At 43.5% G+C, this 16,825-nt stretch overlaps 1 protein-coding gene across 1 annotated transcript in view; it reads right to left on the minus strand.

Annotated features, from left to right (window-relative positions):
* The window catches only part of LOC103111214 (cytochrome P450 20A1), a 43,840-nt gene that overhangs the window by 16,573 nt on the left and 10,442 nt on the right, over nucleotides 1-16,825 (minus strand). Inside the window, exons 3-4 of the mRNA XM_060194104.1 lie at nucleotides 16,207-16,373; nucleotides 10,047-10,189 (exon numbers count right to left, since the gene is read on the minus strand). Coding sequence (XP_060050087.1) covers nucleotides 10,047-10,189; nucleotides 16,207-16,373 — 310 coding nt within the window. The remainder of the gene's footprint in view (nucleotides 1-10,046; nucleotides 10,190-16,206; nucleotides 16,374-16,825) is intronic.

The following is a 16,825-nucleotide window of genomic DNA, read 5'->3' on the forward strand; positions in this document are numbered from 1 at the left end:
CTATCTACAAAATGGAGGACCCCCCAAGTCTTCATCTGCACTATTCCAGCCTTTAGGTTCATGATTGTTCAACAACTTGTTTGGCTTTGTATGTTAACCCTCTTTTCAGATACCAGGTTCCAGATACTAGCATGATACCAACCAGACTTCCCTAGACAGACAACGCCACCAATGTGTCCTGGAGCTCTGCTTCCCCAGAGCCCCACCCTACTACGGAATGAGAGAGGCAGGCTGGGAGTATGGATCGACCTGTCAATGCTCATGTTCTAGTGGAGAAGCAATTACAGAAGCCATACCTTCCACCTTCTGCATCCCATAATGGCCTTAGGTCCATACTCCCAGATGGTTAAAGAATAGGAAAGCTATCAGGGGAGGGGATGGGATACGGAGGTCTGGTGGTGGGAACTGTGTGAAGCTATACCCCTCCTTTTTTTTCAATATTTATTCATTTATTCCCTTTTGTTGCACTTGTTGGTTTTTTGTTGTTGTAGTTATTATTGTTGTTGTTACTGATATCACCGTTGTTGGATAGGACAGGGAGAAATGGAGAGAGGAGGGGAAGACACAGAGGGGGAGAGAAAGACAGACACCTACAGACCTGCTTCACCACCTGTGAAGCAACTTCCCTGCAGGTGGGGAGCCGGGGGCTTGAACTGGGATCCTCACGCCAGTCCTTGAACTTTGCACCACCTGCGCTTAACCTGCTGCGCTACCGCCCGACTACCAGCTGTACCCCTTTTATCTTATGGTTTTATCAATGTTTCCTTTTTATAAATAAAAATTTTTTAAAAAAGAAGTGAGTAAACCATTCTAATTTAGCTTTTTAAAAAAAGAATAGGAAAGCTATCAGGGGAGAGGATGGGATATGGAGATCTGGTGGTGGGAATTATGTGGATAGTTGTACCCCTCTTATCCTATGGTTTTGTCAATTTTTCCTTTTTATAAATAAATAAATAAATAAAAACACTGTGAGCCTGAAGCAAATTTGTCAATGCTTAGTCTGTGAACCAACACTTGAAAATATGATGGCAGTGAACATGTGAAAACTGAGAAGTGATTTTCCACCTTGATTTGTCTTTGATAAGGCAGGAGGGGAGAAAAGAGCTGATTACAGAACAACAACAAAAAAAGGCAGAAAGTTTGGAAACTAAAGCCCATGATAAAATAGTAAATAAATTAATATAACTTAGTTGGAAGCAGAGAAGAAAGAAAAATCAAGGTTTTTACTAATATACAAACAAGCTATTAAACCAATGAACTTCTTTTTTTACCTCCAGGGTTATTGCTGGGGCTCGGTGCCTGCACTATGAATCCACTGCTCCTGGAGGCCATTTTTCCCCATTGTTGTTGTTGGATAGGGCGGGGAGAAATTGAGAAGGGAAGGGAAGATAGAGGGGGAGAGAAGGATAGATACCTGCAGACCTGCTTCACTGTCTGTGAAGCAACCCCTTCCCCCGCAGGTGGGAAGCCAGGGGCTCTGACTGGAATCTGCCCTTGCCCTTCTTACTATGTGTGCTTAACCCAGTGTGCCACCATCTGGCTCCCTTCATTTACTTATTTAACTGGAGACAGAACAAGAATTTCACTCTGGCATATACACTGCCAGGGGTCAAACTCAGGATATCATATATACAATTCCTGCACTATAACTGAGCTACCTCCTAGATCTCTAAAAATCATTTAACCTCTAAAATATGATAGTAATTGAGGATATCTGGACATCTGTGAGTGAATTTAGATTAATCTCTATAGAACAGAAAGAACTTTTGTTGTTATTGGGGCTTCACCACTCCAGGATGACTCTTTTTGTTCAGACAGACGAAGTGACTGAGGGAGAGAGGCAAAGACACAACACCAAAGCTTCCTTCAAAGTGTTGGGGACCGGGTTCCACTGGAAGGACTTCTATGTATCCCACCAAGTGTGACAGATAGTAAGCCAGTCAACTATAACAGTTCATGCATGAAAGGGGGAATGCATTAACTAAGACAGAAATATCAAAAAGGAAGCAAAGTTTCAGAAAAAGAAAAATATTTTTTAAAAGATGACGTTGGTAGAGCAGTGAACAAATGGCGAGATAAATCATTTCTTGAGGAAAAGGAAAGGACAGCTAATTCCTGAGCAACTGCTATATTCTACCTGCTGCCAGAAACTCTACATCATTAATTCGCAGCAAATTTGTTATGTGGGTGTTATTTTCCTCAATTTAAGATAAATAAGAAGTAAGATCACAAAGGCTAAGGAACACATTAAGCAGAACTTGGACTGGAGTTGGTGAACTGCACCAAAGTAAAAGACTCCGGGGGAAGGGGAGGTCCAGGTCCTGGAACATGATGGCAGAGGAGGACCTAGTGAGGGTTGAATTGTCATGTGGAAAACTGGGCTCACCTGCAGAGGGTCGATTCCCAAGCAGTGAAGCAGGTCTGCAGGTACCTATCTCTCTCCCCCTCTCTGTCTACCCCTCCTCTCTCCATTTCTCTCTGTCCTATCCAATAACAACAACAAGGGCAACAAAAATGGGAAAAAAATGGCCTCCAGGAGCACTGGATTTGTAGTACAGGCACCAAGTCACAGCACTAAATCTGAAGGGGAAAAAAACAAAAACTGGGAAATATTATGCATGTACAAATTATTGTATTTTACTGTCAACTGTAAACTGTTAGTCCTCCAATAAAGAAATTTAAAAAAAAAAGAGCTAGGTAACAACTGAGCATGCAGATCTATTTAAATAAAAAGTATTTTGTATAAGCCTGTAGTCTTGGCACTAGACAATACTGCTATTTTCTTTCTTTTTAAAAAATATTTGTATTTATTTGTAATTGGATAGAGACCGAGCAGAATTGTGAAGAGAGGGGGGAGATAGAGAGGGAGAGAGAGAGAGAGATACTTGGAGCCCTGCTTCACCACTTGTGAGGCTTTCCTCCTGCAGGTGGGGACTAGGGACTTGAACCTGGATCCTTGTACACTGTAATGTGTGCACTTAACCAGGTGTGTCCTCCACCTGGACCCTTGAGAGTATTTATTTATTTATTTATTTATTTTCAACTTGGTACTCACTTTATTACAGAGTCACACTCATTATACACCATTGTTCAAATGAAAAAGAATTTCCATTTTTCTCTATAATACAATACTATTTGGTAACATTTGTATTTGAGATAACAAGGTATTTGAAATATCTTTTTTGTAAAAATTGCAAATTTTTACAGTTTATAATTTACAGTTTGTTTATATATATAATGTGACACAGAAAAAATCTGATGACATGAGTAAATGTTTGAAAGTGAAGAAGTCTATAAAACATACATAGACACCCAAACCTATGGTAAACAAATTTTTGACAAGGGAAATCAAAGTTTTAAATGGACAGAATTTCTTCAACAAGTGGTATTGGGAAAACTGGGTTAAAATGTGAAATAAAGGGAATTGGGTCACCGCATGTCACTGTGCACAAAAGTCAGCCCCCAATATATCAAACTACCAAATCCAGAGGAGAAAACATTGGCAGAACACTCCATGATCTGTGCTTCCGGAATGTCTTCAAAGACTCACGTCCAATTAACAAAAGCAAAAACAAACCAGTGGGACTTCAGCAAACTGAAAAGCTTGTGCACAGCAAAGGTTACCATCATCCAAACACAAAGACATCCTACAGAATGGGAGATCTCTATACAGCATACATCAGATAAAGGACTAATAGCCACAGTACATAAAGAGCTCATTAAACTTAGCAAAAAATAAACAAGCAAACAAAAATCATTAGGGGCTGAGTGGTGGTGCACCTGGTTGAGTGCACATGTTATAATGCACAAGGAAACCAGATTCAAGGCCCCAGGTCCCCATCTACAGGGAGAAAGCTTTGTGAGTGGTGAAGCAGAGCGGCAGGTGTCTCTCCGTCTCTATCTCCCCCTCCCCTCTCAATTTCTGGCTATCTCTATTCAATAAATAAATAAAATAGAAGTTTTTATAAAAAACCATTAAAGGGGGCTGGGCAGTAGCGCAGCAGGTTAGGCGCACATGGCACAAAGCACAAGGAACAGCATAAGAATCCCAGTTCGAGCCTCTGGCTCCCCACCTGCAGGGGAGTCGCTTCACACGCGGTGAAGCAGGTATGCAGGTGTCTATCTTTCTCTCCCCTTCTGTGTCTTCCCCTCCTCTCTCCATTTCTCGCTGTCCTATCCAACAATGACATCATCAACAGCAATAATAACTACAACAATAAAACAACACGGGCAACAAAAGGGAATAAATAAATAAATAAATAAATATTATGATAAAAAAAATCGGGAGAGGACACAGACAGAAACTTCACCGAAGAAGAAATCCAGAGGGCAAATAGGCACATGAAAAAGTGCATTAAGTCACTGATGATTAGAGAAATGCAAATAAAAGGAGCAATGAGATACCATTTTACACCTGAGAATGTTATACATTATACGTAAGTGTGACTACAAATGTTGAAGAGGATGCAAGGAGAAAAAGGGACACTTCGCCAAAACTTGAAAGCAATCCAGAGGCACAATGATAGTTGAATAAGATAACTGTGATATGTGTACACAATGGAATACTACTCTGATGTTAAAAATGATGAAGTCAGGGGCCAGGCAGTGGTGCACCTGGTTAAGTGCACACATTACACTACGCAAGGATGCAGGTTCAAGCCCCTAGTTCTCATTTGCAGGGGCAAAGCTTCACAAGTGGCAGAACAGGACTGCAGGTGTCTCTCTGTTCCTCTCCCTCTCTATCTCCCCCTCCCCTCTCAATCTCTATCGAATAATAAATGAATGAATGAATGAATGATTTTTACAAATGAAGTTATTGCCTTGCTTCATCTTGGATGAAACTTGAAGACATCATGCTAAGTGAGAGAGAGAGAGAGAGAGGCAGAGAGACAGAGAGAGAGGGGGGGGAGAGAGGGAGAGAGAGAGAGGAAAGTAGCTCAATTATAGCTTGAACTTTAAAAATAAGTACGGGGGCAGTAGTGCAGTGGATTAAGCGCAGGTGGCACAAAGCACAAGGACCAGCATGAGGATCCCAGTTCGAGCCCCCGGCTCCCCATCTGCAGGGGAGTCACTTCACAGGCAATGAAGCAGGTCTGCAGGTGTTTTATCTTTCTCTCCTCCTCTCTGTCTTCCCCTTCTCTCTCCATTTCTCTCTGTCCTATCCAACAATGAACAACATCGACAACAATAATAATAACCACAACAAGGCTACAACAACAAGGGCAACAAAAAGGAGGAAAAATGACCTCCAGGAGCAGTGGATTTGAGGTGCAGGCACTAAGCCCCAGCAATAACCTTGCAGGCAAAAAAAAGTACAGAGAAGGGAAACACAAGGCAAACCTGGGACTGGGGGTGGGGGCACCCAGTTAAGCCTACACATTACCATGTGCAAGGGCCCAGGTTCAAGGCCCCACTCCACACCTACAGGGGGGATGCTCCACAAGTGGTGAAGCAACTCTTTCTCTCTCCCTCTCTACCTTCCCCTCCCATCTCAATTTCTTTTCTTTTTTTTTTTGCCTCCAGGGTTATTGCTGGGACTCAATGCCTGCACCATGAATCCACTGCTCCTGGAGGCTATTTTTTCCCCTTTGTGGCCCTTGTTGTTTTATCATTGTTGTGGTTATTGTTGTTGTTATTGGTGTGTTGTTGAATAGGACAGAGAGAAATGGAGAGAAGAGGGGAAGACAGAGAGGGGGAGAGAAAGATGACACCTGCAGACTTGCTTCACCACTTGTGAAGTGACCCCCCCTGCAGGCGGGGAGCCGGGGGCTCGAACTGGGATCCTTATGCCGGTCCTTGCGCTTTGTGCCATGTGCGATTAACCCACTGAGCCACAGCTCGACCTCCTCCCCAATCTCAATTTCTATCTGTCCTCTCTAGAAAGAAAAAAACAAAACAGGTAAGATGACCACCACTGGAAGCAGTAGGTACATAGTGCAGGCATAACCCTGGTGGCAATATAAATAAATAAAAGAAAAGAAAAACTTGAACTGGGTGGGATGTACTGAACCAAAGCAAAGGACTCTGGAGAAGAAGGAAGTGAAGAGAACTTTGGGGTCCGATTCATGATGAGAGAAAAGGACCTGACATGCAGGTGAGTGTCCTACAGAGAAATTTCACGAGGAGACTGCCCACATGGCAACAACAGCTGTAAACCATTAACCCATCCAGTACAAACCTGTAGGAGGTCGCTTCGCAAGCGGTGAAGCATGTCTGCAGGTGTCTATCTTTCTCTCCCCCGTCTTCCCCTCCACTCTCCATTTCTCTCTGTCCTATCCAACAACAACAACAACAACAACAGCTATTTCAATAATAACAAGCACAACAACAAGGGCAACAAAATGGGAAAAATCGCCTCCAGGAGCAGTGGATTCGTAGTACAGGCACTGAACCTCAGCAATAACCCTGGAGGCAAAAAAAAAATGTAAATATAAGGAATCAGGCAGTAGTGCAGCAGGTTAAGCACGCACGGCGCAAAGCACAAGGGCCAGTAAGCGCACGTGGAAGGATCACGGTTCCTGTGGCTCCCCGCCTGCAGGAGGGTTGCTTCACAGGCAGTGAAGCAGGTTTGCAGGTGTCTATCTACCTCTCTCCCCCTCTCTCTTCCCCTCCTCTCTCCATTTCTCTCTGTCCTATCTAACAACTATGACATGAATAACAACAACAATAACTACAACAATAAAACAACAAGGGCAACAAAAGGGAATATATATATATGTGTATATATATATATATTAAAGAAAAAATCATTTGTGGAGCTTAACAAACAAACAAATAAACAATAACAACAACAACATCATCTCCTTGTTCCAGGAGGTGATGCAGTGGATAAGTCACTGGATTCTCAAGCATAAGGTCCTGAGTTCGATACCTTACATTAAATGCGAGAGTCATGCTCTGGTTCTCACTTCCTGTCCTTCAGAAGCAAACAAACAAGCCTTTAAAAAATTAGGGCCTTGGAAGCCAGGCAGTGGCACGTTCAGTTAAGTGCACACATTACTATGCTCAAGGACCCAGGTTCGAGCCCAACTCACCTACTGCAGTGGGGATGCATAATAAGTAGTGAAGCAAGTCTGCAGGCGTTTGCTTTCTCTCTCTACTCTGAACCTCCCCTCTCAATTTTTCTCTGTCCTATCGAATAAAATGGAAAAAAAAAAAAGAAAGAAAATAATGGCCACAATGAGTGGAGGATTTGTAGTACCGGTACTGAGCTCCAAGGATAACTCTGGATGCAAAAATAAATAGTTAGGTCCTACACAGTGATTCAGTTCATTCAAGCAGAGGCCTATCAACTTGCATTTTTAACACAAGAAAGTGTTTCTGATGAGCTCAGACCACATTTTAAGCAACACTGGGTTAGAGTCTGGCTTAAAAACAAATGGCAAGTGCCAGGAAAATAGTTCAACTGGTCGAGTTCAGGGTTTGCATATCTGAGGCTTCACATATACTAGAGTGGGGTTTAGCTTTTTACTCTTACTCTCTTATGTGAAACTAGCACATATGAGTATAATAATATAGTAAATGGGGAGCTGGGCAGTAGCACAGTGGGTTAAGCGCACGTGGCATGAAGCACAAGGACCAGCAGAAGGATCCCAGTTCAAGCCCCCAGCTCCCCACCTGCAGGGGAGTTGCTTCTAAGCGGTGAAGCAGGTCTGCAGGTGTCTATCTTTCTCTCCCCCTCTGTGTCTTCCCCTCCTCTCTCCATTTCTCTCTGTCCTATCCAACAACAACGACATCAATAACAACAATAGCTACAACAATAAAACAACAAGGGCAACAAAAGGGAATAAAAAAATCTTTTAAAAAGAAAAAAAATAATATAGTAAATGGAATTAATAAATACTAAAATAGAGAAAAAATAAAGAACAAATCTATTGATAAAGAAATTTAATTTAATTTATTATTGGATAGAGACAGAAAGAATTTGAGAGGGGAGGGGGGATAGAGAGAGAAACAGAAAGATACCTACAGCTCTACTTCACCACTTGTGAAACTTTCCCCCTGCAGGCGCCAGGGGCTTGAACCTGGGTCCTTGTACACTGTAGTGTATGCGCTTAACCAGGTGCCCCACCACCTGGCCTTGATAAATTTTCTTGTGACTCTCCATTCTAATCATTTCAACTTATGTAAAGATTTTAGGTATTTGGGCCTGGTAGTGCAGCTATAGACCAATTTCTCTCCTCTCCGTGTGTTACAAACTCCTTGAGAGGCTGCTTCTGTCACGTATTTCTCATCTTACAGAGAAATTCCTATCACCCGCCCAGGCTGGTTTCCGCTCAGGAAGATCTACCTGCGAACAAGCCCTGGCCCTCTCAACTTACACTGAAAATGGATTCCAGAAGAATTTAAAGACAGGTGCTGTCTTTGTTGATCTCACAGCAGCCTATGACACGGTCTGGCACTGTGGTCTCCTGGTCAAGATCTCAAGATGCCTGCCTCCATGGGTGGCCAACACTATATCGTTTCTTCTCCAAAACAGAAGATTCCGGGTACATCTGGGTGACAAGTCTAGCAGATGGAGACTTGTCTCAAGTGGCCTCCCCCAGGACTCTGTTCTGGCTCCTACGCTATTTAATATTTACATCAATGACCTCCCAGAAACTTCTTCAAGGAAGTTCATCTACGCCTATGACATCTGCTGTGCAACTCAGGCATCCAAGTTCGACATCCTCGAGGAAACACTCACGAAAGACATGTCTCTGATATCTGATTACTGTAAAAAATGGCGACTAATTCCTAGCACTGCTAAAACGGTATCATCTGTTTTCCATCTACACCATGCCTCGGCCTCACGTGAGCTTAATGGGCAGCTTGGCGATACGAGAATCCGGCATGAAGCCCAGCCAGTCTATCTTGGCGTTACTCTCAATCGTACTCTGTCATTTCACAAACATCTCATAAAAACTGCAGCAAAGGTGGGCGCGAGGAATAACATCATTGCAAGACTGGCCAGCTCCTCATGGGGCGCGAGCGCTTCCACACTACGATCATCATCTCTGGCATTATGCTATTCCACTGCAGAATACTGTGCCCCAGTATGGTTCCGTAGCCCCCATGTCCACTTGGTCGATTCCAAATTATATTCCTCCATGAGGATAATTTCTGGAACCATCCGTTCCACCCCGGTTCCATGGCTGCCAGTTCTTAGCAACATCGCCCCGCCAGATATTCGTCGGGATGCGGCATCATCTAAGTTCATTTCCCACATCTACGCTCGACCGGACCTGCCAATATACGCGGATATCTTCACCCACCCTGTCCAACGCTTGACGTCTCGTCATCCAATCTGGTCCCCTACGCCTACACTGAACTTCTCTGTTCCAGACTCTTGGAAACAGAGTTGGCAGTCAGCTGAGGTAAAGAACAAACACCTCACCACAGACCCCTGCAAGCGTCAACCCGACTTGGACCTAGCACGTTATGACTGGGCCCTCCTCAATCGCTATCGAACAGGCCATGGCCGGTGCGCCGCTATGTTCCATCGCTGGGGAGCCAGAGACGACCCGAACTGCCCCTGTGGCTACAGACAGACTATGACCCACATAGTCAATGACTGCCACCTCTCCAGATTCAAAGGAGGTCTCGAAACTTTACATCAGGCTCAACCTGATGCTGTTGACTGGCTACGGAAGAAGGGCAAACGCTAGAAGAAGAAGAAGTGGTGCATCTAATTGAGCATATATGTTACAGAGGGCAAGGACCCAGGTTCAAGCCTCCAGTCCCCACTTGCAGGGAGAAAGCTTTGCTAGTGGTGGAACAGTGTTGCAGGTGTCTCTCTGTCTCTCTCCTCTATCGCCCTTTCCCTCTTGATTTCTGGCTGTATCTAATAAATAAATAAAGATAATTTTAAAATAAAGACTCTAGGTATTAAGATTTTTGTTTGCTTCGTTTCAGAACTTTAGGAGAATAAAAACCAACTTAGAAAGAGAAGTAAGGAAAGAATAGCAAAGACAAGATACAATAATAATAAAAACAAGCAGGCAAACAAGCTAACAAAAACACTAATCCTGTATTCAGAATAGACAGAATACTAGCTGTCACCTTACCTTTAGGAGGAGGGTAAAATTACTATGCAGACAATTGGCCACACCTCGTTCACACAATTTTTTCCTCGTGTGGTTTTCACTCATATTCCCACCAACAGGCTGATAACGTAACAATGACTTCAGTATAGTTTCGAAAGGATCCGCTGAAAGATACAGATTATACATTGACAAATAAAAAAGTATAACATCACTAAAACAATCTCCAGCTAAAGAATGAAGATATCAGGAAGACTAGGTATTGTGATTGAGAGCATCTTTCTTCCTGAGTGTCAACAGTTTAAGAGACAATATCAATCAGCAAGAACCACATGACTAGGGACTTTGAGTAAACTTCAGAGTGCTAATATCACAGCTTCATCTTATACTTCAACCTTTTCCCCAGGGGTTGGCCAACTTTTTTTTCCCCCTCAGAGACAGAGAGAAAGGCCACAGCACCAAAACTTCCTTCTGTAAGGTAGGAGCCCACCTGGACCCACGGTCATGCACATGACAAAGCAAGCAGACTTAAGATATTTTTGTCAATGGCCTTCAGCTTCCTTCTGCGGCCAATGTTTAATTTCTTTTTGCCTCCAGGGTTATCACTGGGACTTGGTGTCTGCAGTACAAATCCACTGCTCCTGGGGCCTACCTTTCCTCCACTCCTTCCTTCCTTCCTTCCTTCCTTCTTTCCTTCCTCTCTCTCTCTCTCTCTTTTGATAGGACAGAGATAAACTGAGAGAGGAGGGGAAAATAGAGAGGAGAGGAAAATAGAGGGAGACAAAATAGACACCTGCACACCTGCTTCACCACTTGAGAAACGACCCCAAGCAAGTGGGGAACCTGGGGCTCAAACTGGGATCCTTGCACAGACCAGGAAGGAACTCAGGTTCTCTTTCATGCTGCTGAGGGCCTTCTTGGCCCAGCTTTTTTCTTTTTCTTTTTTTTTTTATTTACAGGAAGAAAAGAGTGAGAAGTAGGAAGGAGTGAGAGCAAATTAGAGAAGAGCTATGAGGGGGTCAGGAGGTAGTGCACCGGCTTCAGTGCACACAGTACTGCTGGGCTAGCTTCGCGCGAGCGAGGGACTCCTGGCTGAGTGGTGCGCAGCTCAGTCTCTATTCATGTGGAACGCAGTGCAATCTAAGCTATCTCTAATCACAATCTTGTCCTTATATATCCTGAGGCGGAAGAGTCAGGTCTGAAGAGGATGTATGTAGGATAGGGGGTGGGGAGAAGGAAAAAGCGTGCAAAACAGTGAGGATTAAACCAATGCCCTAGAGGCAGGGCAGTGCTTAGTTAACAGTGGTTATGTAAATAGAATAGTGTTAAGCAGGGGGGATTAAACCAATGAAACAGAATTTAGAAGCATACCAACATAGTACGAAGCAAAAGGACCCGCACAAGAATCCCAGTTTGAGCTCCTGGCTCCCCATCTGCAGGCGGGTCACTTCACAAGCGGTGAAGAGGGTCTGCAGGTGTCTATCTTTCTCTCTGTCTCTCTATCCACCCCTCCTCTCTCAATTTCTCTCTGTCCTATCCAATAAAAAAAATGAGAAAAATGGCCTTCAGGAGCAGTGGATTTGTAGTGTAGGTACTGAGCCCCAGTGATAATCCTGAAAGCAAAAAAGAGAGAGAGAGAACAGAGAAAGAACAGCTATGACAGCACTGCTCCACCATCAGTGATGCTGGCACCAAGGACCTTGCACTTAGTAAGGCATACAGTCTGCCTGGGGAGCTATTCCCCAGCTCCTGTAGTTCTTCTTTTTTAATTACTTTCCTTTTCCCATCTTCTTCTTCTTTTTTTTTTTTCTCCAGGGTTATTGCCGGGGCTTGGTGCCTGCACCACGAATCCACTGCTCCTGGAGACCATTTTTTTCCCCTTTTGTTGCCCTTGTTGTTTTATCATTGTTGTGGTTATCATTATCGTTGTTGTTGATGCTGCCGTTGGATAGGACGGAGAGAAATTGAGAGAGGAGGGGAAGACAGACAGGGGGAGAGAAAGACAGACACTTGTAGACCTGCTTCACTGCCTGTGAAGTGACTCCCCTGCAGGTGGGGAGCCGGGGGCTCGAACTGGGATCCTTACGCCAGTCCTTGTACTTCACGCCACGTGTGCTTAACCCGCTGCACTGCCACCCGACTCCCTCATTTTTTGTTGTTTTTTTTTTGCCTCCAGGGTTATTGCTGGGGCTCGGTGCCTGCACTACGAATTCACTGCTCCTAGAAGCCATTTTTCCCATTTTGTTGCCCTTGTTGTCCTTGTTATGGATGCTATTGTTATAGCTGTTGTTGTTGAATAGGACAGAGAGAAATGGAGAGAGGAGGGGGAAACAGAGAGGGAAAGTGAAAGGCAAATGCTTAGAGACTGGCTTCACCGCCTGTGAAGGGACCCACCTGCAGGTGGGGAGCCAGGGGCTCAAATTGGGATCCTTAGGCCAATCCCTGTGCTTCACGCCATGTGCACTTAACCCACTGTGCCACGGCCCGGTGCCCCAAGCTGTCCTTTTTATCTCCCCATTTCTATGTCTCTTTCCCTCAATTTATCTCTGTCCTATCAAATAAAAGGAAGAAGAAGATGAAGAAGAAAAAAAAAAAGGCCACTGGGAAGAGTGGATTTACCATACAGGCACCAGCCGCAGTAATAAGCTTCGTGGCATAAATAAATAAATAAATAAATAAATAAATAAATGTTGGATACAATTCTCAGATGGATTACATATCTGTTTCCCAATTCTCAGGGTACCTTTTGATTTTACAGAAACACACTACATATTAGGTAGAGCAATGTGCATGTAACATTTCCCCATCTCTCTTTCATACTTTTAAAAGCTATTCTTTGTTATTTATTTTGTTTGCTTTCTTTCTTTTCTTTTTTGTGCCAGGCATAAAATGTGAGCCTCATACATGAAAAGCATGTGCCATCCCCCCAATTTTCATCTGCATGTAGATAGATATTTAATTTGTTTTTGATGTATCCTAGGTGATAAGTCATGGTAAAAAAGAGGCTGTAACATTCTTTTAAAAAAATTAATACTCAATTCATGTTTTCCTCTTTGGCTTCATGAGTTGATGTTTTATTTTATTTTTTCTTTATGTGGCTAGAGGGAAAGAACCAAGGACATGATGCATGTGCAATACCCGGGAGCAACCTCTCTGGCTCAATTTTCTTTTGTATTTTTTCCTTTTTTTTTTTTTGTCCCCAGGGTTATTGCTGGAGCTCAATGGCTGCACTATGAATCCACTGCTCCTGGAGTATATTTTTCCCCTTTTGTTGCCCTTGTTGCTTATCGTTGTTGTTATTGCTGTTGTTACTGATATCGTCATTGTTAGATAGGACAGAGAGAAATGGAGAGAGGAGGGGAAGACATCGAGGGGAAGAGAAAGGCAGACACTTGCAGACCTGCTTCACTGCTTGTGAAGCAAGCCCCCTGTGGGGGGGGGGGCTCGAACTGAGATCCTTATGCCAGTCCTTGGGCTTCGAGCCATGTGTGCTTAACCCACTGTGCCACTATCCAGCCCCCGGCATCAGTATTTCTAATATATATCACAACTGTTTTGATAAGCAGCAAAACTGGATTGTTAGTAATAGCTTGCTTTTAGTTTAAAATAACCCAATGAATTATATTCACCAAGCTGAAGCCCTGAACGTGAGACTTCACACATGACAAGGCATGTGTTTAAACGGGTAGGGTATCTTTTGACACATGACTCCATCTATTAACCATCTGGAATTTATTTGATGTAAAAAGTCAGGCAGGGGGCTGGGAAAACTGCATGATTATGCAAAAATACTTTCATGCCTGAGGCACCAAATGTCCAAAGTTCAATTCCCAGCACCACTATAAGCCAGAGATGAATAGAGCTCTGGTAAAGAAAAAAAAAAAAATTAAGGCAGGGATTGAGATTTATTTTTTCCAAATAACTTTTCCAAAAACTTTTTATTACATTTCCCCTTTAGTATAAGACGTTATCTTTTTTTTTTTTTTTCTGTTTTGTTACCCTTGTCTTTTTCTTGTTGTTTTAGTTATTGTTGTTGTCATTATTAGGACAGAGAGAAATGGAGAGAGGAGGAGAAGACACAGATGGGGAGAGAAAGAGAGACACCTGCAGACCTGCTTCACCGCCTGTGAGGCAACTTCCATGCAGGTGGGGAGCCGGGGCCTCGAACCAGGATCCTTACGCCGCCGGTCCTTGCGCTTTGCGCCACATGCGCTTAACCCACTGCTCTACCGCCTGACTCCCAAGACGTTATCTTTATAATAGACTTGGCTTATCTCTTAGAAGACATTTCCTATTTCATCTCTCTAGTTCTAACATAGAACAAGTTTCCTTAAATCAATCTGGTTTTATAGCACACTGTTCTAACAGTGCAAAGATTCTGCATGATTCCTGCCTGTTCATATACTTTTATTCTCCTAGATGTACCTAGAACTGTTTTTTTCAAAATTCAAAACAATTCTGTTGATATATATCCATCCAATCAATGTGTCTTTAATCTTTTTTTTTTTTGCACTAGGGATTTACACCTGCACAATTCCATCACCCTGGTGGACTCTTTTTTTGTAGGAGGAAACAAAGGGGGGGGGGCAAAGGGAAAAGAGATACCACAGCACGGCCCCACCATTTATAAATCTTTTTTTTTTTTTTTTGCCTCCAAGGTCATCACTGGGGCTCAGTGCCTGCGCCACGAATCCACTACTCCTGAAGGCTATTTCCCTCCCTCCTTTTTTGCCCTTGTTGTTTTATAGTTGTTGTGGTTATTATTATTGTTGTTATTCATGTCATTGCTGTTGGATAGAACAGAGAGAAATGGAGAGAGGAGGAGAAGACAGAGAGGGGGAGAGAAAGATAGACACCTGCAGACCTGCTTCACCGCTTGTAAAGTGACTCCCCTGCAGGTGGGGAGCCGGGGACTGGAACCAGGATCTTTCTGCCAGTCCTTGCGCTTTGCGACATGTGTGCTTAACCCGCTGCGCTACCACCCAAGTCCCCATTTATAAATCTTCTCCTGTTAATGTGAGTGGTGCTTCTGTGTGGTGACAGGGAGCCAAACCCTGGTCTTCATGTTTGGTGAAGTATGCACTCTGTGGGGTGAACCATCTTCCAGTCGCAAATCTATAGCTTGGGTAAGCTAATAAACAAAAGACCTCAGCACACTGCCTGGGCATTTAATAAATGTATATATTTACTAGAATATCTTGTTATACATCATAATACATTTCAAACGCACACACTGTACAATATTTTGATAACTTACTGTACTGAATAGCAAGTAATAAAATTCCAGTAAAAGAATCACATACTTCATTTATAGTTACTTTTGTGATAAAAATCATAACCAGCGATGCAGAAGCTGGCACCATGGATGAAGTGCTAGACTCTCAAGTGTGGGGACCTGGATCCGATCTCCAGCATCACATGTTCACAAGTTCATTTCCCACGTCTACGCTTGACCGGACCTGCCAATATACGCGGATATCTTCGCCCACCCTGTCCAACGCTTGACGTCTCGTCACCCAATCTGGTCCCCTACGCCTACACTGAACTTCTCTGTTCCAGAATCTTGGAAACAGAGTTGGCAGTCAGCTGAGGTAAAGAACAAACACCTCATCACAGACCCCTGCAAGCGTCAACCCGACTTGGACCTAGCACGTTATGACTGGGCCCTCCTCAATCGCTATCGAACAGGCCATGGCCGGTGCACCGCTATGGTCCATCACTGGGGAGCCAGAGACGACCCGAACTGCCCCTGCGGCTACAGACAGACTATGACCCACATAGTCAACGACTGCCATCTCTCCAGATTCAAAGGAGGTCTCGAAACTTTACATCAGGCTCAACCTGATGCTGTTGACTGGCTACGGAAGAAGGGCAAACGCTAGAAGAAGAACATGTTCAGGAGGGCTATCCCCCCCCATTAATATATAAATAAGTCTTTTTATTTATTATCATTTTTATTTATTGGATAGAGACAGGCAGCAATTGAGAGTGTAGAGGGATGACAGAGAGACACTTGCAGCCCTGCTTCACCACTTGCAAAGCTTTCCCCCTGCAGGTGGACACCAGGGGCTTGAACCTGGGTCCATTGAGCATGTGTGCTCAACCAGATGCGCCACCAGCCAGCCCCTAATAAGTCTTTTTAAAGACAAAAGACTCAGCCAGTAAGAAAGAAAATTATACTTACATGTCTTGTTGGGATTGATATGCTGCTTTAGGGCATCAACAGTGCCCAAACTAACCACAAGACGTCTGCCAAACCAGAAAGAGGCCACGGGTCCATATCTCTCATGCAGATTAACCAGGAACTCATGCAAACTTCCACTGTTCACAATATCTGGAAGGTTACCATCTCTGAGAAAAGAGCAACATGTGACAAAATAATCAATTTCAGTCGGAAGAAGCAGGAAGAGACTGCATATTCTGAATTAACTGTGTCAAACAGATAAAAACAAAAATACAAGAAAATTCAACTTACTATAAATCCCACACTCAATTCTATCTGACCTACCGATTTCTGTAGTTAAATTTAGAAAGGGGTTTGTGTGCTATTTCTGAGTATTCACAACATTTCAAACCAAATAAGAAAGCCACTTGGGAACATATGCCTTATACAGTTGAAAATCATCAAAATGTTTCAGCACCTCTTTTCAAAATAGAAATGGACACCATCCCAACATAAGTCTATGAAAACAGCAAAGTCAGTAATGATATTTTCCCCCCTTTGTTCCTTTTTCTGTTTATGTTTTTTTCTGGCTTGATACTTTGTTCATTTCCAGAGTTTCACCACTCTGGGCTGATGTTTT

This window comes from Erinaceus europaeus, chromosome 7 (assembly GCF_950295315.1).
Source record: "Erinaceus europaeus chromosome 7, mEriEur2.1, whole genome shotgun sequence".
Classification (NCBI taxonomy): Eukaryota; Metazoa; Chordata; class Mammalia; order Eulipotyphla; family Erinaceidae; genus Erinaceus; species Erinaceus europaeus.